The sequence below is a fragment of the Vollenhovia emeryi genome, unplaced genomic scaffold, assembly GCF_000949405.1.
Source record: "Vollenhovia emeryi isolate VEMERY1.0 unplaced genomic scaffold, V.emery_V1.0 DF939302.1, whole genome shotgun sequence".
NCBI lineage: Eukaryota > Metazoa > Arthropoda > Insecta > Hymenoptera > Formicidae > Vollenhovia > Vollenhovia emeryi.
In genome coordinates, this window is record NW_011967064.1 from 18,055 (window position 1) to 36,007 (window position 17,953).

At 33.4% G+C, this 17,953-nt stretch overlaps 2 protein-coding genes across 3 annotated transcripts; both read left to right on the forward strand.

Annotated features, from left to right (window-relative positions):
- Positions 1 to 458: 458 nt before the first annotated feature.
- On the forward strand, positions 459 to 5,124 carry LOC105558954 (serine/threonine-protein kinase PINK1, mitochondrial). The gene is made up of 7 exons (XM_012006923.1): positions 459 to 809; positions 1,239 to 1,522; positions 2,006 to 2,544; positions 2,625 to 2,747; positions 3,533 to 3,950; positions 4,056 to 4,154; positions 4,524 to 5,124. Exons 1-7 carry the CDS (start codon positions 674 to 676, stop codon positions 4,779 to 4,781), a joined length of 1,857 nt encoding a protein of 618 aa, XP_011862313.1. The 5' UTR covers positions 459 to 673; the 3' UTR covers positions 4,782 to 5,124.
- A 2,003-nt stretch (positions 5,125 to 7,127) lies between these two features.
- LOC105558955 (phosphotriesterase-related protein) lies at positions 7,128 to 11,114 on the forward strand. Of its 2 annotated transcripts, none has more exons than XM_012006925.1 (7): positions 7,128 to 7,693; positions 8,185 to 8,344; positions 8,516 to 8,706; positions 9,539 to 9,697; positions 9,883 to 10,047; positions 10,172 to 10,392; positions 10,515 to 11,114. In XM_012006925.1, coding segments are annotated over exons 1-7 (1,032 nt in total). In that variant the 5' UTR covers positions 7,128 to 7,692; the 3' UTR covers positions 10,650 to 11,114. The 2 variants fall into 2 exon arrangements, with proteins under 2 accessions (XP_011862315.1, XP_011862314.1); XM_012006924.1 differs by having other exon boundaries at positions 7,132 to 7,678.
- The last annotated feature ends 6,839 nt before the right edge of the window (positions 11,115 to 17,953 follow it).

Consider the following 17,953-nt stretch of genomic DNA (forward strand, 5'->3'; position numbering starts at 1 on the left):
TATATGATATTACATATAGATGTCTCTCAGATATCTTTGAGAGATCTGTGTATGATATTACATAAAAATGTCTCTCAAATATCTTTGAGATATTTGCTACGATATCTCTGAGACATTTGTATAAAGATATCTCTCAGATATCTCTGAGATATCTGTAACTTCATAAGGATATCCTTGTTACGTCAGTGCTATGTGGGATGTTCTCCTGATACTTTGCCAGTTTCTCGATTCTCGATTTTCGCGATTTGAATTTGGAAATTCTCGGAAATCCAATTCTTGGAACTTTAGATAGTGCCACCCAACAATCACCTACAAACAACCAACAAACGATTTGCAAAAAAACAATTTAAGAAGTCGCAGTTGGCCGGCTAAGTTCCCGGAAGTAATTGGTGCAGTCAGTTCAGCTATGTAAGGAACAGACCTTTTATTTTTTCCAATTGTGGCACTACTGCATGGAGATGGAAAGTTACGAAATACGTGTATGTATATATACATACGTGTCTATTATATTTTTGCTTAGTGCGCAGTATTGGATTTGTTTCGTTGAGCAAGTACTTAGTACAGAATAAACGGTGTAAAGATTGAGGTCTTCACGGCTCTACCACCCGCCTTCAAGGCGTATCTGACTTACGGCTTTGCCCGCTGGGCTGTCCCGGTTAAAGAGAGCGGAGAAATGTCAATACGGGCGGTCGTTCATCGTTTTGTGCAAAATGGTCGCGTCGTATTGCGCTTATTACGAAATAACGAGCGCTTCCATTCATCAGGGTACACGGCCAAACACCTCGACAAGATACACGTTGCACAGACAGGTAAATTATGCTTGACTTTGTCATAATGAATCTCGCCACAAAATTCGATATTTCGCAACACGAAGCAACGCTATAACCTTTGTCCAGATAACAGACATGCTATCTATAATTGCAAAATTAAATTCTATAAAATATATATAGTATTATAATATATATATTTTTATAATTAGATCCATTTATATTTTACATTTTAAGATTCTGTTGAATTGTAAATGAATTATTAAACAAGTATGATTAGTGTACAAAATAGCATTAATGCCATAATTGATTTTATGTTATTAGTATGTGTAATTAAATATTTGTGAATATTCTGTCATACTGCCATCATTGTTTATCTTTAATTTGCAAATATTTTGTATTCTGTTAGCAAGGTGATCAGGTGAAAACTTTAATTGGTATTTAACGTTCCTATATTTATGTTCACGACAGGCAAGTTCCAGAATAGTGGCCTTCTTTGCCGAAATACTGGCAATGTATGGAGTACAAGGAGACATCTCGATTATTTAGGCACAAATGCTCGACGCATCTTCGTCGACAATGTCTTGAAGAGGGTAACTAATAGCCTGGCCGCAGATTTACGAAGACGCACCGCAAGTAGACTCGTTTTTGGCGATTCCGCACCATTCTTCGCTCTCGTTGGCATATCATTGGCATCAGGTACAGGAATATTAACAAAGGATGATGAATTGGAAGGAGTGTGTTGGGAAATCCGGGTAAATAGATTTGTCCGTTTATTTTATTTAGGTCTAGTTAATTTAGATACTTTGTTTCTTCCTCCGCTAATGTACTATTATTCTTACCCAGTAAATACCAAGTAATGATTATATAACAAATATTGTAATTTCCTACTAAAAAATGTAACTTATGTACAACATATAGTCAAGAGTTAAAACGACTTTTGCTGGCAAGTAATTTTTATTTAATAAATTTAAATTACGACGTTTCGACCAGTAATACTGGTCCTTTTTAGGTCGGAACGTCGTAATTTAAATTTATTAAATAAAAATTACTTGCCAGCAAAAGTCGTTTTAACTCTTGACTATATTTCTTTGATTACTGGCGACTTACCATTTTCAAATATTTATTATGTACAACATGTTAAATGGGAAATTATAACATGCTATTTATAACCTATTTACTGGGTTAATTTCTAAGTAAAATCTGTAATAATATATAATATAATAACCATTATTTAGGAAGCAGTTTCGAAACTACGATGGAATATGCCGCAAAATGATAAAAACTACCAAACTATTTGTGTTGATGAGAATGCTGTAACTTTACAAAATTTTGTAATGGGACCTATGATTGCTAAGGGTTGTTCTGCTGCTGTATACGCAGCACGATTTGTAATGAATACTACACAGGACAAAGATACCTCAACAGATATTGATGTCAAAGCGAACGATATAAGTACGTTCCCGTTAGTTTTAAAAATGATGTTTAATTATGATGCAGAATCCAATGCCGCTGCTATTTTAAAAGCCATGTATAAGGAAACAGTGCCCGCTAAAAAGTATTATAGAAATGATAACTCGGCTATTTGGGAGCAAAAACTGGCAGAAAATATGATTGCATTACCACCTCATCCAAACATCGTGGCAATGTATTATGTCTTTACTGATAAAATACCGATGTTACCTGGCTCTTGGGGAATGTATCCTGATGCTTTACCAAGTAGAATCAATCCTCATGGATCAGGCAGAAATATGAGTTTGTTTTTGGTGATGAAAAGGTATTTTTAAATGGCAGATTATACTTGCAATATATATATATATATATTTACACTGTCTAAGATATGCCGCTTAATTTTAGATATGACGTTACCCTGAAACAATATATAATGAATCATAACATTGATATGCGAGTGTCAATATTGTTGCTCGCTCAGCTTTTAGAAGCAGTCGCTCATATGAATATACATGGCGTAGCGCATCGGTAAGACTGATTATTTATACATACAGGGTGGGGCGTTTATCTTGAGACAATAATATATCTCGGTTGGAATAGATTATTTCGGAAAAAGTTTCAGACAAAAGTTGTTTGGTTTCGAGGGGGCCATAAGATGGTACCATTGGTTTGACCTTAAAGAATTATTTGAAGGTCACATAAAGGTCACACCAATTTTTTAAAATGGCATCCCCTATTTTTTATTACATATTCTTGTAGCTGACCTCGAGAGCTTTCCAATTTTTTTGATTACTTGTTACAAAATTGTGTGTTTTCTTTACACCGGTTGATTTGTCTCATTATTCTGTTAAAAAAAGTTAAGGTAAGATGATAAAAAATGAATATTTTACAAGATATTTTGTAATTTATGTCAAAATATTGGAACTTTCAAACCTTAATTACTCAAAAAGTTCTTAATAAAAAAATACTTTGTTATAGCGTTTTGGAAAGCTCTCGAGGTCAGCTACAAGAATATGTAATAAAAAATAGGGGATGCCATTTAAAAAAAAATTGGTGTTACCTTTATGTGACCTTCAAATAATTCTTCAAGGTCAAACCAATGGTACTATCTTGTGGCCCCCTCGAAACCAAACAACTTTGTCTGAAACTTTTTTCGAAATAATCCATTCCAACCGAGATATATTATTGTCTCAAGATAAACGCCCCACCCTGTATATTACATTTGACATTTGTCTCATAAATCAATGAGATTTATCTTAAATACTTTTCTTCTTACGTTGATGTTTACATATATATATATATGTATGTATTAGAGATCTGAAAAGTGACAACATTTTACTCGATCTATCAGAAGAGACTGATAATTCTCCGTCATTGGTTGTAACGGATTTTGGCTGTTGTCTGGCTGATAAAAATCATGGATTGTATCTGCCTTATAACACTCATGATATTGATAAAGGCGGCAATGTTACACTCATGGCACCAGAAGTGATAACAGCAGAACCTGGTCCTTTTACTAATATAAATTACACAAAAGCTGATCTGTGGACAATAGGGACTATAGCTTATGAGATATTTGGGATGCAAAATCCATTTTATGGCGCAAAGGGTGAGAAAGCTCCTTTAAACAATTATGATTATGTTGAAAATGAGCTTCCTGCATTGCCAGATAGCCTTCCACCTATTATCAGCACTGTTATCAAAAATGCGTTGTCAAGAAATTTATATAAGGTTTGTATAAAAAGACAGTCTGGTCAAGATCAAGTTTTAAAATCATATCTTCATGTAAAAACTATGAGAACGAAGTATTAATTTTTGTTTCTAACATATGCATAGCGACTTGATAGCGAACTGGCAGCAACTATAATGCAACTATATCTATGGGGACCTAGCTCGTGGCTGAAAAACGAGGCACAGTTACCATCGAGCAACGAGGTAAATACATACAGTGTTTATGTAAAGGTGACCTTCACGTGACTTTCAAGCAACTGTTCAAGGTCAAATTAATGACACCATCTTATGTTCCCTTAGAGACCCAACAATTTTGCTCAAGTCATTTTTTTGTTAGCCTTCCCCGAAAAGATATTTGCCTGGATTATTTAAACTTATTGTTAGACACCCTGTATGAACACATACACACACACACACACACACACACACACACACACACACACACACACACACACACACACACACACACACACGCGCGCGCGCACACACAAAATCTATTATATTAGATTGCGTAGAGTAGGTAATATGTTAATGAGATTATTAATACAAAACCTTTGTACATTATATGCACAGATTATGCAATGGCTTTTGTGTTTAACCACAAAAGTTCTTTGTGAAGGACGAAAAGAAAATTTACCCCTGTCGTACGGCTTGGTCGTTGATACAAAAGACGATATCAACAGACGAAACGCATATAAACGAACACTTTCGATGCATTCTTGTGGAAGACGGACAATGCCAGAATATCAATTAATTGCAAGCTTTCTCGGCAGGGTAACACTTACCAATGTTAAAAATGCATTAAGATGGATACAACGAAATGTTTATTGAAGATAGTATATGTGTGTTGACGCACACACGTTTATAAAACAAACAATTCGGTCATAATGTTATATAGCAACTTATTTACCTTCAGCATATCGAGAACAATTTAAAACATCCACCTTGACAAATTCAAGAATATGTTATTACACACGCACACGCACACACACACACACACACACACACACACACACACACACACACACACATGCCCCCCCCCCCCCATACACACAAAGTTTCTGTTTCTTACTCTATTTCTCTTGAAGATTGTATTGTTATTTTCATATTTGATTTGTAATATTTGGTTTTGATACTTCAGGAAGCACAAAAGGGTAAAAAAGCAATTCTAAAACTAAAAATATAATTGAAATAAAATTTATTCTCAACTCGATGATTATGAACTAGCATGAAACTCTTTTGTGATTTCAATGCCTTATACTTAAATATAATTTTTACGTATTTATTTCATGTACGATTATTTATTTGATGAACGTAATTACTGATGTACATTGGAAAATTAAAGAAATTAATATAAATATAATCAAAATATGTATGATAATGCACAAATATTTATATATTTTGAGGCACGTAACTAGGCTGTGTTGTCGATAAGGCCAAAACTTATGTCAGTTAAAATACATCGTCGTACTGATGATTGTAGCTGAAAATTAAATACATGGAATATATTTTTAAATTATCTATCATTTATTTCTCTTTATTCTCCCTTCTTCTATATTATTAAGCACATACACGGTTATATCTATCAATTTGGCCAAATTTTACAAGAAACTCGAAACTACAACGAAATGTAATCATATACAGCTTTCAATGTAAAGACGTTCATAAACGTGTCCCTTATAAATAAACCAAGTAAGTACATGTTATTTAAATGCCTAATAAAGCTTATAAATGGTACATATGCTATGTACTATTATTTAATTTGTAACGACTCGTTTCGGGATTCCGGATTCGTGCGGCCTCGCGTCCCGGCTTGGACGCGAGGGAATCGTTTCGTATCACCCGCCGACTCTCGGATGAGCCGACGGGCCGCGTCGTTTCTGATGCCCTGCATGGCACTGTACGACGCTTTCGGGTGGACGCGTTGTCCTCTGTGTGCTTCCCTCTATTCGCCCTCGCCGGATAGCTTCAGTAGCCAGGATCGCGAGCGAGAGAGCGAAAGCACCGTAATCGTAGCTTGAATCGGGATGGGTGTTGTCGCTTGCGAAAGAAAGAGAGTTGTGTTTACAAAGAACGTGCGAGTTTATTCAGGCACATTTCACGGGTACAGTGCGTAAGTCCGGAATCACGTTACGGACGATCGTGATTTAGCGTCCTTAATTGGCCGTAGCCCGCTGTGTACGCGGCCGCTCGCAATGCGGAGACAACCGAGTGTATGTATGTACACGCACCGGCATAAATGCTGTACGTCTCTATCCTTGTGAGGTGCACGCACACAACTAGAGTCCCTGTGTGCGTGCACCTCACAAGGATAGGGACAGCATTTATGCCGGTGCGTGTACATATTTATGTATAACAGTAATGCAATATTTTTATAAAAGTGATTTTGCGAATATAATGTAATGAGGATCTGCTAAACTGGATGCTACGAAATTTCTTCGAAAATTGATACACCTGTAATAAGTCAACAATAACGGTACATATACAGCATACATAACGTTGCAAATTTTAACAGAATTGACAACAGTGGTTTATGTAACATATGTAATTAAGTTATCCTACATATGTTTACATACATTACATATCAAAAGCTTTTATTGTATGAATGCAACTGTAATAGTCTCCCTAACTGTAATTTTAGTAATAATAATGGTTCTTATAATTTCATTTTTTATACTATTAAATTGCATTCAGAATATAAAAGTATTGTATGTTAATTCTTAACACAAAGAAAAGTGAATATACATGGCGTTTTCTTTTTTATATTTCAAACTTTTCTATCAGTGTATAAAGCAGATAACATTTTGTTCAATTTGAAAATAAAACAATATTACCAAAGAATACTTGATTTATCTCCGTTTAACTGTATTTCTTATATTCCATTACAACAAATTTCCACCAAATTATTTGATGAAGAAGAAAGTGTAATTATGCAGCTCAATTTAACGATAACTTACAATTTTCTGCATGCCAATTTCAAAAGGGCAGTAAAACTTGATGTGTCACTCTTTTAACACTATTTAGTGCTTGATATTTTACACGTTTTGAATATGAATTCGATGCTAAATAAAGCTGAAAAGTAAATTTATATCGATAAGAAAGGTGATTTAACTGACTTTTATTTAAAAAACATCCAAGAGATGTCTTGTTAGCAGAGTAGTAGTTGCAATATTTATCTTACGTCTATCTAATTATTCTTTAAAATTACTCCATGTATATTTCGCTCTTCCAAAAAAGGCAGTAATAAATGGACTTATTTATTATTTTCTCTCAAATGTATTAAATGAATATGTGATGTGTTTAGCATATACATATATCCTGTATACATGTCACACGACTTTTTAGAAAGTTCCACTTGCTGTAATGCTTACTGATAACATTTTATCAGTCATTCAAGTAGCTTTCAAGCGTGTGAGAATAGCGCCGAGCGCAAAGAGATAATAAACATCTCCAGGTTGAGTTAGGTTGATTGGAAGGAATGTATAACGCGTCACGCAGCAGTTGCGAGTTACACAGCCAACTCATAAGAAATGTGCTTGTATTACTGTATACAGTTTAGACGAATAATCCTAAGCTTATAGGGTTTCAGAACGTGCGTTTAATTACATTCCTTCAATTCAACGTGAGAAGTGCGCAATACAGATTAATTAAATTACTCAGCTCTTTGCCCATAGAGAATTAATTAAGAGTAACGATGTCTGACAATCTTCCGGACAGCGTGAATACTGGTGAGCATGAATAAAGTAAGAAAATAACTAAATTAAGGAAAGAAGTCAGAAAAGTAATAAGAGAAATTAAGAAGCGCGAAGTAATCCAAGTAGATTAACATATTAGTCATGAAAATATCAAGATGATATTATTTCTTTATCATTTTTTGTGCATCACGGTGACGTCAAAATATCTCACCAAGAGCATTTGTTTGTGACATCGTTAAGACATTGAAATGTTGTGAAAATGATCTTGTTTTACAAAAAGCAAAGTTAATTAAATATTTTACATTAAAAATAAATTGAAGTAATATAAGGTAAACATAATACCTATATATGACTGATCATGTAATCTGTAATAAGCTATTATTATACACGTCACGAATATCATAAAACAGCATGTCATAAATTAATCCCTCCAAAGTAAATCTTGATGTCGATCATATTATGACGTAAAATTCATCATTTTAATGTCACATTTAGTACTCTTCTGAAACCTAAGTTTATTATTACACTTTTTCATGCAGTGCTAGGAAGTAAACGATTGTCCGAGCTCGGGAGAACGCTAACGCACGAGCACCTGGCTCTCGATTTTCGAAAGTTTTACACACCACCGCCGAAGCACCTTAAACGTTTCCTCGATGACTGTCCGTCTCTTCAGAATATCGGATACATTCGGCAGTATCCGTAAGTCGAGATGAAATAGCTTTCGCGTTGTCATAGTTCGATTCGCATGAAATGTAAATTTCCATGCAATCGTTATAATAATCGCCACAGCTGTACAATAATAAATAATTGGTTGAATTAATAAAAATTAAATTAGAGATGGCAAGTATGGATTTAAGAATTTTGTATCAGATACAGCAGTTTATATAATTTGGAGTTTTACGACGGCGATGCGGCAAAAGCTGTTTACAAAGACGTGGAATTATTCAAAGAAGCTGGTGGCGGAACCATCGTGGAAAACAGTAGCCACGGTTTAAAACGCGATATTTCTTTAATGACGAACGTTAGCCGATCCCTCGGAGTTAACGTGATTGCTGGAACTGGTATAACATACTACATGCAATAATAATAATGTTACACAGAGAGAAAAAAATAGTTGCAGTTACCACAATCTCACTATAATTTATAGTCATTTTTGGACCCAACCATATTTTTATAATTCTTCCAACTACGTAAGTTATGGTTGACCTAACAATGTATTATAGTTCTCATAGACACAATATTGGTCCATGCAACTTATGATTTGGTTGTCATAAACCAAAACGAGCTTTTAATTTGGTAAGGTGTACTATGAATATTGCAATAACAACCACAAGTAAAATTTCGAATAACTATATGACAGTAATTTCATTATATTCATTGGTTACATCACTTTGCACTCATAAAGAATAGTACAAGGTAGCATCTTTCAAAGAAAAAATAAGCAATCTTATACGAGTACGTAAACTTTTCCGTATTTATAACACCCTAAGCGGTTTTTTACTTACGAGAGAGTCTTGTACCGCGCGTCCCTCTAGTGAAGATATTCCGAACCACTTCACTTTTGTTTACCATGCGAATAGTAAAGTGGATGATAGAAAGTATAGTTAAATTTACTATTCACCATCTTAATATTTTACCAGAATAATGGTTAAAAGCTTCATAAATAATAGTAAAATTTTTATGCTGGTTGGCATCACTATGACTATGTGGTTGTTATTACTAATATTATAGTGATAATTACTATAAAAATGATATTCCTGACTATAATTATTTTACTAAGCAATTATAGTCGCAAATACTACGTACTTTTCTCTCTGTGTATTGTTATGTATAATACTATTCTATCTATATAATTAATGTCATTACTTATTACATAATTACGCAACATAATAGGATATTACGTCGCGAGCACGCAAAACGCAACGACTTTAAGTATGACCAAAGAAGGAATATACAACCTGATGCGTGAAGAGTTGGAAGAGGGTTGTACAGAGTATCCCGATATAAAGGCAGGATTTATCGGGGAAGTCGGCAGTACTTGGCCGATCGAAGGTATGCACACAGTCATGCGCTAACTTTAATAAGTTGCCAAATACATTTCGTAGTTACAAATGCTTATTCGTAAATCATTCTATTTGGTATACTCGGGAAAATATTTGTACCAACGATAAGAAGTGCATTATTATATTAAAATTAAACATGTAGTATGCTAAAAGATTATAAAACTTTCGAACTAGATTTTGAAAAACGTGTCATTTGCGCGACTGGCGAGCTCCAAGCTCAATTACGTTGCTCCGTGAGCTTTCATCCTGGAAGGGACGTATCTGCGCCTATGGAAATAATGAGAATCTATCAAGAGGCCGGTGGAGATGCAAGCAGAGCCATTATGTCTCACATAGATCGTAAGAGAACCACGAATTCCATCTGTTCATCAATTTCTAACTTTTAAAGCAGGCACTATTGAGAATGGATCGTTGCAGTTTATTTGCTAGGTACGTTAATAAAAAACCTATAATATTTTGGTAGGTACGTTGATAAAAAAGGAACATCTTATGGAATTCGCTGATGCTACCAAATGTTACATTCAATTCGACCTGTTCGGTACCGAGTGCTCTTACTATCAATTGAATCCGTCGGTCGATATGTTGTCAGATGCACAACGTATCAAACGTATTGTACGACTAAAGGAAGAAGAAAAATTGAATCGAGTTCTCATGAGTCACGATATACACACCAAACATCGGCTGGTACGTAATTTTCCGGTTCCCATTTAATTTCTTAAACTAATTTTTTCTATCATTACTGTGGTAAATTAACTTTTTCTACTTTCCGCGACCAGACGTTTGAAAAAATTTTATTAACTTTTAAGATACATTTCGGAGGACACGGATACTCTCATATCGCTAATAACATCGTTCCAACCATGATAAACAAGGGTTTCACGATGAAAGATATCGAATTGATAACAGTTGAAAATCCTAAAAGATGGCTCACCCGGAAATAATCTTCTGTTGCAAATTACACTCTACTGCTTACAACTTAATACTGCATACAATTAAATTTATTTTCATGAATATTGATTTTCTATTAATTATAGACTAATAGAATACATATAGAATATCAAATCTACCACATAATTACTTTTTCCCGTTTAGTGATAAACAATAATAAAAAATTGGTGTAACTTAAGGTAATGAAAACTCGGTGTTTAAAGCTTGGTAATATTTCTTATTTATTTACATGACACATTCAGTAATAAACAATGCGAAAACGTTCGAATAAAATTTTACTTCGCAAGAATATGGATCTCTGAATGTCGATTCGACAAATGGGAAAGATTCTCGAGATATGTCTTTTTCTTGCAAAAATGTTTGCAATTTGGTCCTGTTTCTTGTATGCTTCTGCGACTAATGATGATGAATAACAAAATGTTGCTATATGATTCGAATAAACAAAAACTTGCGAACCTTATCATATGAATTTCAAAAGTGTATCAATTTTTACAAGATATATCACTTTTAACAATGCTTTGTACTTGAAGCTTATAAATAAGTATTGCAAACGGATTTAATGATAGTGCAGGAAAATTGTAAATTTCAATTAATATTAACGAAAAAAATAATTATGCGCATACCAATGTATATTCAAATAATATTAAAAAGATTTCTCGTTAACAATTTAAGGTACTTTATTTGATGTATATTTAATTATTTACTAAAATACTCACACATCTATACTTCGCTTTTCCAAAGAAAATTAATTTAATGATAAATAATCTCAATTTATTATTTTATTCTCAAATGTACTAAATATATGACGACTTTACCATACGCGATTTAATGAATACTCCTGAGTACTCGTCGTGGTCATGATGCATCGTACAGCGAAAAAACCTAATCTTCTTAAATGTAAATTTATTAACAAGCAGAACAAACTTCGTATTTCTGAAAATTTTTTTCCCTTAAAGGGATGTAATAAATAAAATGTCTCATTTTTATTATATGTATAAGGTGGAGCCCAGGGTAAAACCGACCCAGAAATTGTAAAGTTTACTTTAAACTGATGTATTTTCTATCTATTCCACTAAAACCTAATAATCTTAGTGTTTTTATTTAGCGCATGGTTTATTCTTTAAGTTGCATTAATTTGGATTAAAAATAACTTCTGAAACTTATGATTTTCTTAATAAATTAACAACAGTGCTGCTAGGGCGGACTTGCCCCGGAACTGGGGCAAAACCGCACCTACCTGTTTAAAAATTATTGAATATAATATAATATTTATAATATAATATAATATTTTATTACTATAAAGGAAACTTACCTTACTATACTTTGTGCCTATCGAAGATAAACACATAGATTTGTAAACTATTGCTTAAATTATCGTTTTATAATGCTTAACTCAATCTTTGCTCTGCACCTGGAAACACCATGAACTTTCTCGAACGAGTTAAACGGGGGAATCACAGAATACATGGCGGCTACCTATGTTGATCATTGAATGCTAACCAAAGGAAGATTTCTACCTTACAGTTGGTACAATGCAACGTATATTCGAATAAATAAGGGCCTAGTGCGGATTTACCCCACACACACACACTGCACCTTACAAAAATCAAAATTATTATCATATGGACAAATAGGATTTCTATCGTTGAAACATTTAGTATGTAAGGTCGTGAATACGGTTAAATTCGCAGAGCTCTTTTGTTTACATTAGACACAAGGTTGTGTTTTCCAATTACTTTTGAAGAACGAGAAACATCAGTCGTGCTGCATTACTCAAGACAGATGGATCTCAAGTGGAAGCACACAATCATAGCATAACGAGAAAAAGATATTGAAATACGTTAGAAATGTGCACCCGTTTCGGAAATTGCTGAGGCATTAACAAACAACCCTAAACAGTTCGCAATACCGATACGGGCTTTAACAAAAAGAACACAGTGCGCAGAAGGATAAAGCTCGACGAATACGAAGAGGCGAAGAGTATTATACTGGATCACATAAAGAAGAACCAAAAGCAAGTACTTTAGACATTCACCCTGCACTCAAAAATTACCACAATCTAACAGTTCGTTTAGTGTCGGTAGAAAACTGTGTCAAGGAAATTGAGAAAGGGTAAGTTTAAAAATTTTTCTAGTTAATAACTAGAAAAATTTTTAAACTTACCCTTTCTCAATTTCCTATTCTCCAGATTTACCTTTTTATCATAAAGTTGAATTTGAGTTTTATTTTTTGTTTCGGTTTTATAAAGGATAATTATACTTAGATTTTGTTTGTTATACATAAAAATTAAGAAAAACTTTTCTATTAAATATTAACATCTTTAACATCTATTTCTCTAATTCAAGTAAATCCTATAATTTGCAATACATTGGAGACAGATAAATGCGCCATTGCGTTAAAATTTAAAACAACATGAGTTATACTAGTATTATATAGCACTTTGTACTTTTTAAGTCATAAAATCATAATATTTATAAATGCAGATATTTCCGGAGTATCGAGACAGGAACAAGCAATCGAGTACCTCGACCTAAACGGATTAAGACTGAAAGAACTGAGCTACTGACACAAAGTTCATCGGCACCTACAAGCTTTTAACAAACTTCCGCTTTTATAGAAGATATCAATATTCCCAAAAAGTAATTGTACTTATGTTTCACAAGTATTTTACGACCTAAATCTTACTACTTAAATAGTGATCAAAACATCTTAATCTGTCGAAGGAAATTGTATAATTTTGGATACATTGTTATTAGATAAGCTATCACTTAACACTGGTAGTCAATCTTCGCATGACTTGTTTATTAAATTGTTGAATGTATACTTGAATATATGACTGTAGCGAGTATCTAGGAACCTTAAAAAAATTTAATAATGAACATGCATCCATGCATTCAGCGAATAACAAATTATCTCACGGGAGACAACGTTTTTCAGTCTCGTACACTGAAAAATAAATTTGCGCAATCCAAAAAAAACTTGATTTGAGCAACTTATTTGGTTGAATAGTACCAATGGCCTAATTAATTTGAATCAAATAAAAATATTGCTCAGAATGAGATGCTGTTTGCTGGGAAATAATAAATTATTTATTAGATTTGAAATACACAAAGTAAAATGTAGGAAATATTTATGTATATAACTGTTCCATATATTATTTCTTAATGCTGTATTTCTGAAATTGAATAATTATTAACGAAATTTGAATAAACAATTGTTCAATTTAAAAAATTTACAAATTAAATCTTAATAAACGCTTATTATAGTAACAAAATATTAAGTTCAATTTCATTAATCATTTCATGAGAAACTCTTTAATATACTTCAAATGGACTAAATATTTATTTAGAATTTAGCATCCAATTGTCAAAATAAAACAGCATTATTGCCTTTCAAATAAAGATTTCTTTTATTGGATATAAAAATAAGAATAAATACATTTTTATTGATTAGCTCCTTAGGGTTACAAGGCGTTTGTGAAGGAACGTGCCCAAACCTCTTATAACACCTCTCTCTATATCCACTTCTGTATGTGGCGATTGAATGAAAAACCAACAATATTTTGTTTGGTTTTGAACCCAGGTCTTCGGATTACCAGACCAGCGCACAATCCTCTGCGCCACGATCGCCATAAGAATGCATTCTTATGGCGCTTGTGATTGTGATAGCACATACTACAAGCAGCACCATAAATTCCAATTCCATCGTCATCAACGTACATGCGAACAGTCAGAAGCTTGGCCCACCTTATTCGGTCGTCCACATCGACTCGTCTCGTCGAAAAAAATATTACATGCGAACAGTCAGAAGCTTGGCCCACCTTGGCCCACGTCGAAAAAAATATTTTAATATTGCGGAATTGCAAATGTAAATGAAACTACCCAATAATTATACCTGAACGAACATAATTTATTAACGCAAGTTACTTTAATTAAAACTCAAACTAAACACTTAAACTAAAATTGAACGGAATTAATTATAAACACTTAAAGTAAAATTCAACGGAATTAATTTTTTTGTCTGGCTGCACGTTGCCTATCCCAATCTCTGGCGTTGTTAAAGACAGCTTTAAGAGCTTTTAAAAATTCTGGTGTTGACGTATCGCCCAATACGTTGCTTATTGCTTCTGAAAAAGCAAGAACTAGAATGTAATATTTATATACTTCAATAATATTTATATACTTAGTAATGAAAGTGTTTGGACGTTTGTGCGTGCGTGCGTGTGCGTGCGTGTGCGTGCGTGCGTGTGTGCGTTACTTTGAATGCACGTGCAGAATGCCATATTTTTGAACACATCCTTCTCCGGCACTTTCTTTATTGCAGTAAATTGCAACAGGACCTCTCGTCGAAAAAAATACTTTAATATCGCGGAAACATTGTCCGTTATGCGTTTATTCACCGTGCATAGATTTGGCAGACAGTAAACCTTAAAAATGTATCAATGAGATTTTAATATAATAATAAATAAATGAACGCGGCGCGCGCGAGCGCGTACTTGTATGTGTGAAAAATAACGTAAAAGCATTTGCCAATAATTAAAATTTGTCAATGAACTTACAAATTGTTGTCTCAAGTCTTGGTCATTTTGTAACAGTTGGTCGAATTGTAAAAACGTATGTACATCAGAGAATGGAACTTGCAACTGTTGGGTTTCAATAAAGTCAAACAATAATGTAGGTCTTGTGTCATTATGTTCCTTCCTTTGCCTTTTATCGTTTTGTTTGATCGCTATATCCAACGACGATTTTAAATCGGAAATTTGGACACTCAGACTTTTGAACCATTGTTGACAGTAATCCTTTAACTCTATATTTTTAGGAAAAGTATTATATTATTACTAAGTATTATATTATTATATTATATTATTACTAATGTTTAGCAGTTTTTTTATGCGTACGTCCCAAAGTTTCAACAACTTTATTTAAATCTGCTGCAGGTTCAAGAGGTGTTGAATTTGAAAAAATATCTTGCTGTGCTGGCGAAGTGTCTGCGTCCCCTAATTGTCCTTCTTTTTAATGGAATAATTAAGTTTACATTAAGTATACATGCGCTTTAAAATGGCATAATTACAGTATAACTTAATATCTAAATGAAAAAATTTACAGTTATTTGTGATAGTTTCTAATGATGACAACAATTGCAATTTAATTGGGATATTTTCCCTAGTTACATTTTATAGTTAACACTAACTTTTCAATTTTGCATCGATGCTTTCTTGTATATTTACAGGATCCGTTGAAGGACCCGTCGACGTCCTTGAAATAAAATTCTGCAGTGCAGCTTGAGACTTTAATTGTACAATCTGTCGCACTGATCTTTTTGCTATACGATGTCTCCGAACACGCAGTCTCGTTAATTCCGTTGTACGTAAAGCTTTATTCATATTAATTACTCTCGGTAACTATTTATGACGAATTATTTATATGCAAACTATTTACTGACGTTGCATATGAATTAACGTCAAACAAAACAAAGCAAAATAAAAATTCTACGTCGTGATCGTTATACAGGGTGTTACTTAAATACCGCCCACCAAGTTCATATTTGTCTATGGGAATTCTCCATGCGAAATTCAAGACGATTGTCTGCATGGTTGTCGAATAATTAATTATTAAAGTTGTATCATTGCACATGGCCATCATAGAAAGTATTACGATATCTGTAATTTAATTCTCGAAAGCATGTAAAAAATGATAAGAATTTTATAAAAATAAGTGCAAATAATTCTATTATACAGGGTGTCAGATTCGATATGGACGACCCCAAAGATTATAGTAGATTGGCTTAAACTGAGAAGAAAAGTTATATAAAATTTTACAAAATCGTAATTATTATCGGCCTAATTCAGAAAAACGTCTGAGCCAATAAGTGCACGGAGGAGCGGAAGGCCGGACTCGGCAGCATGCAAAATGGTGTGTTTGTTGACATCTCTCAAAAAACGATAGCGAACGCGTTCGCCCGCTCACCGCTCCCCGCTCCCCGCTCGCCGCCGTCTCTCATCGATCGATGCGTGACTCCACCTCTCGCTATCGATTTTTCAGAGATGTCAACAAATACACCATTTTGCATGCTGCCGAGTCCGGCCTTATTGGCTCAGACGTTTTTCTGAATTAGGCCGATAATAATTACGATTTTGTAAAATTTTATATAACTTTTCTTCTCAGTTTAACTCAATCTACTATAATCTTTGGGGTCGTCCATATCGAATCTGACACCCTGTATATAAATATTTCTTTTCTACATGATACACAAAATTAAGTGTGGCGAAAGTTTATCTTCAAACATTTGTGAAGAAAATTATTTTAACACTTGCAATATTTTAAAGGGAACATAAGTCAATGTTATAAAAATATTTGTAAGTAATAGTTTGAAGATTACAAATATCTTCTAAATTATTGATTAAAAAAAGTTTTAAAGGTCTTTTTAATCAAAATTAAATAGCCTTTCAGATTCCGGTATGAAAAATACTCATTTTCATTGAAAACAATAAAGTTGATCTTGAAAATCGTTACTTATAAATTCACTTTCTATAACATGAACTTATAATGCTATTTATAATAAAATACTGCAATTTTTGTTTAAATAAATTTCCTATCTATAATATCACTTTATAATACTATTTAAAATACTGCAACTTTTGTTTAAAACAATTTTTCTAGAAATAATAGTTTTGAAGATAAAAGTTTGTCTCATTTTATTTTGTTTAGCTGGTATATTTCACGTTTTCTCTGTATTAAACATGTTTTATTTTATTTTATATACATATAATTTGAATACTTACAACATAATTTACTGTTTAGTTCTTGAAAACTAATATTTGGTTTACAACTTTTTGTTAAATTTTCATTCTATATTTTGCATTTTTATGTGATATTTTCTGGTTTCTAAAACATTCTCTTTGATAAGATAAATGTTATCAAAAGACATAATTTTATCTTATTGTATGTCAAGTGTTTATGTGTGTATGCATGCATAATATACAGGGTGTCAGACTCGTTTGTAGCCAACCTAAAAATTACGGTAGATTGGGTTAAATTGAGGAGAAAAGTCATGTACCGTTGTGCAAAATTAGGAATAGTTATCGCGTAATTGATAAAAACGTCTGGTCAAATGAACGTACAAGGAGCGGAAGGCCGGACCAGGCAGGCATGCAAAATGGTTTATTTGTTTATATCTCCTAAGACACAGTAGCGAGAGGTGGAGTCACGTCGCTCGTCACTTAATGCGTGACTCCACTCTCAGTTTAACCCAATCTACCGTAATTTTTAGGTTGGCTACAAACGAGTCTGACACCCTG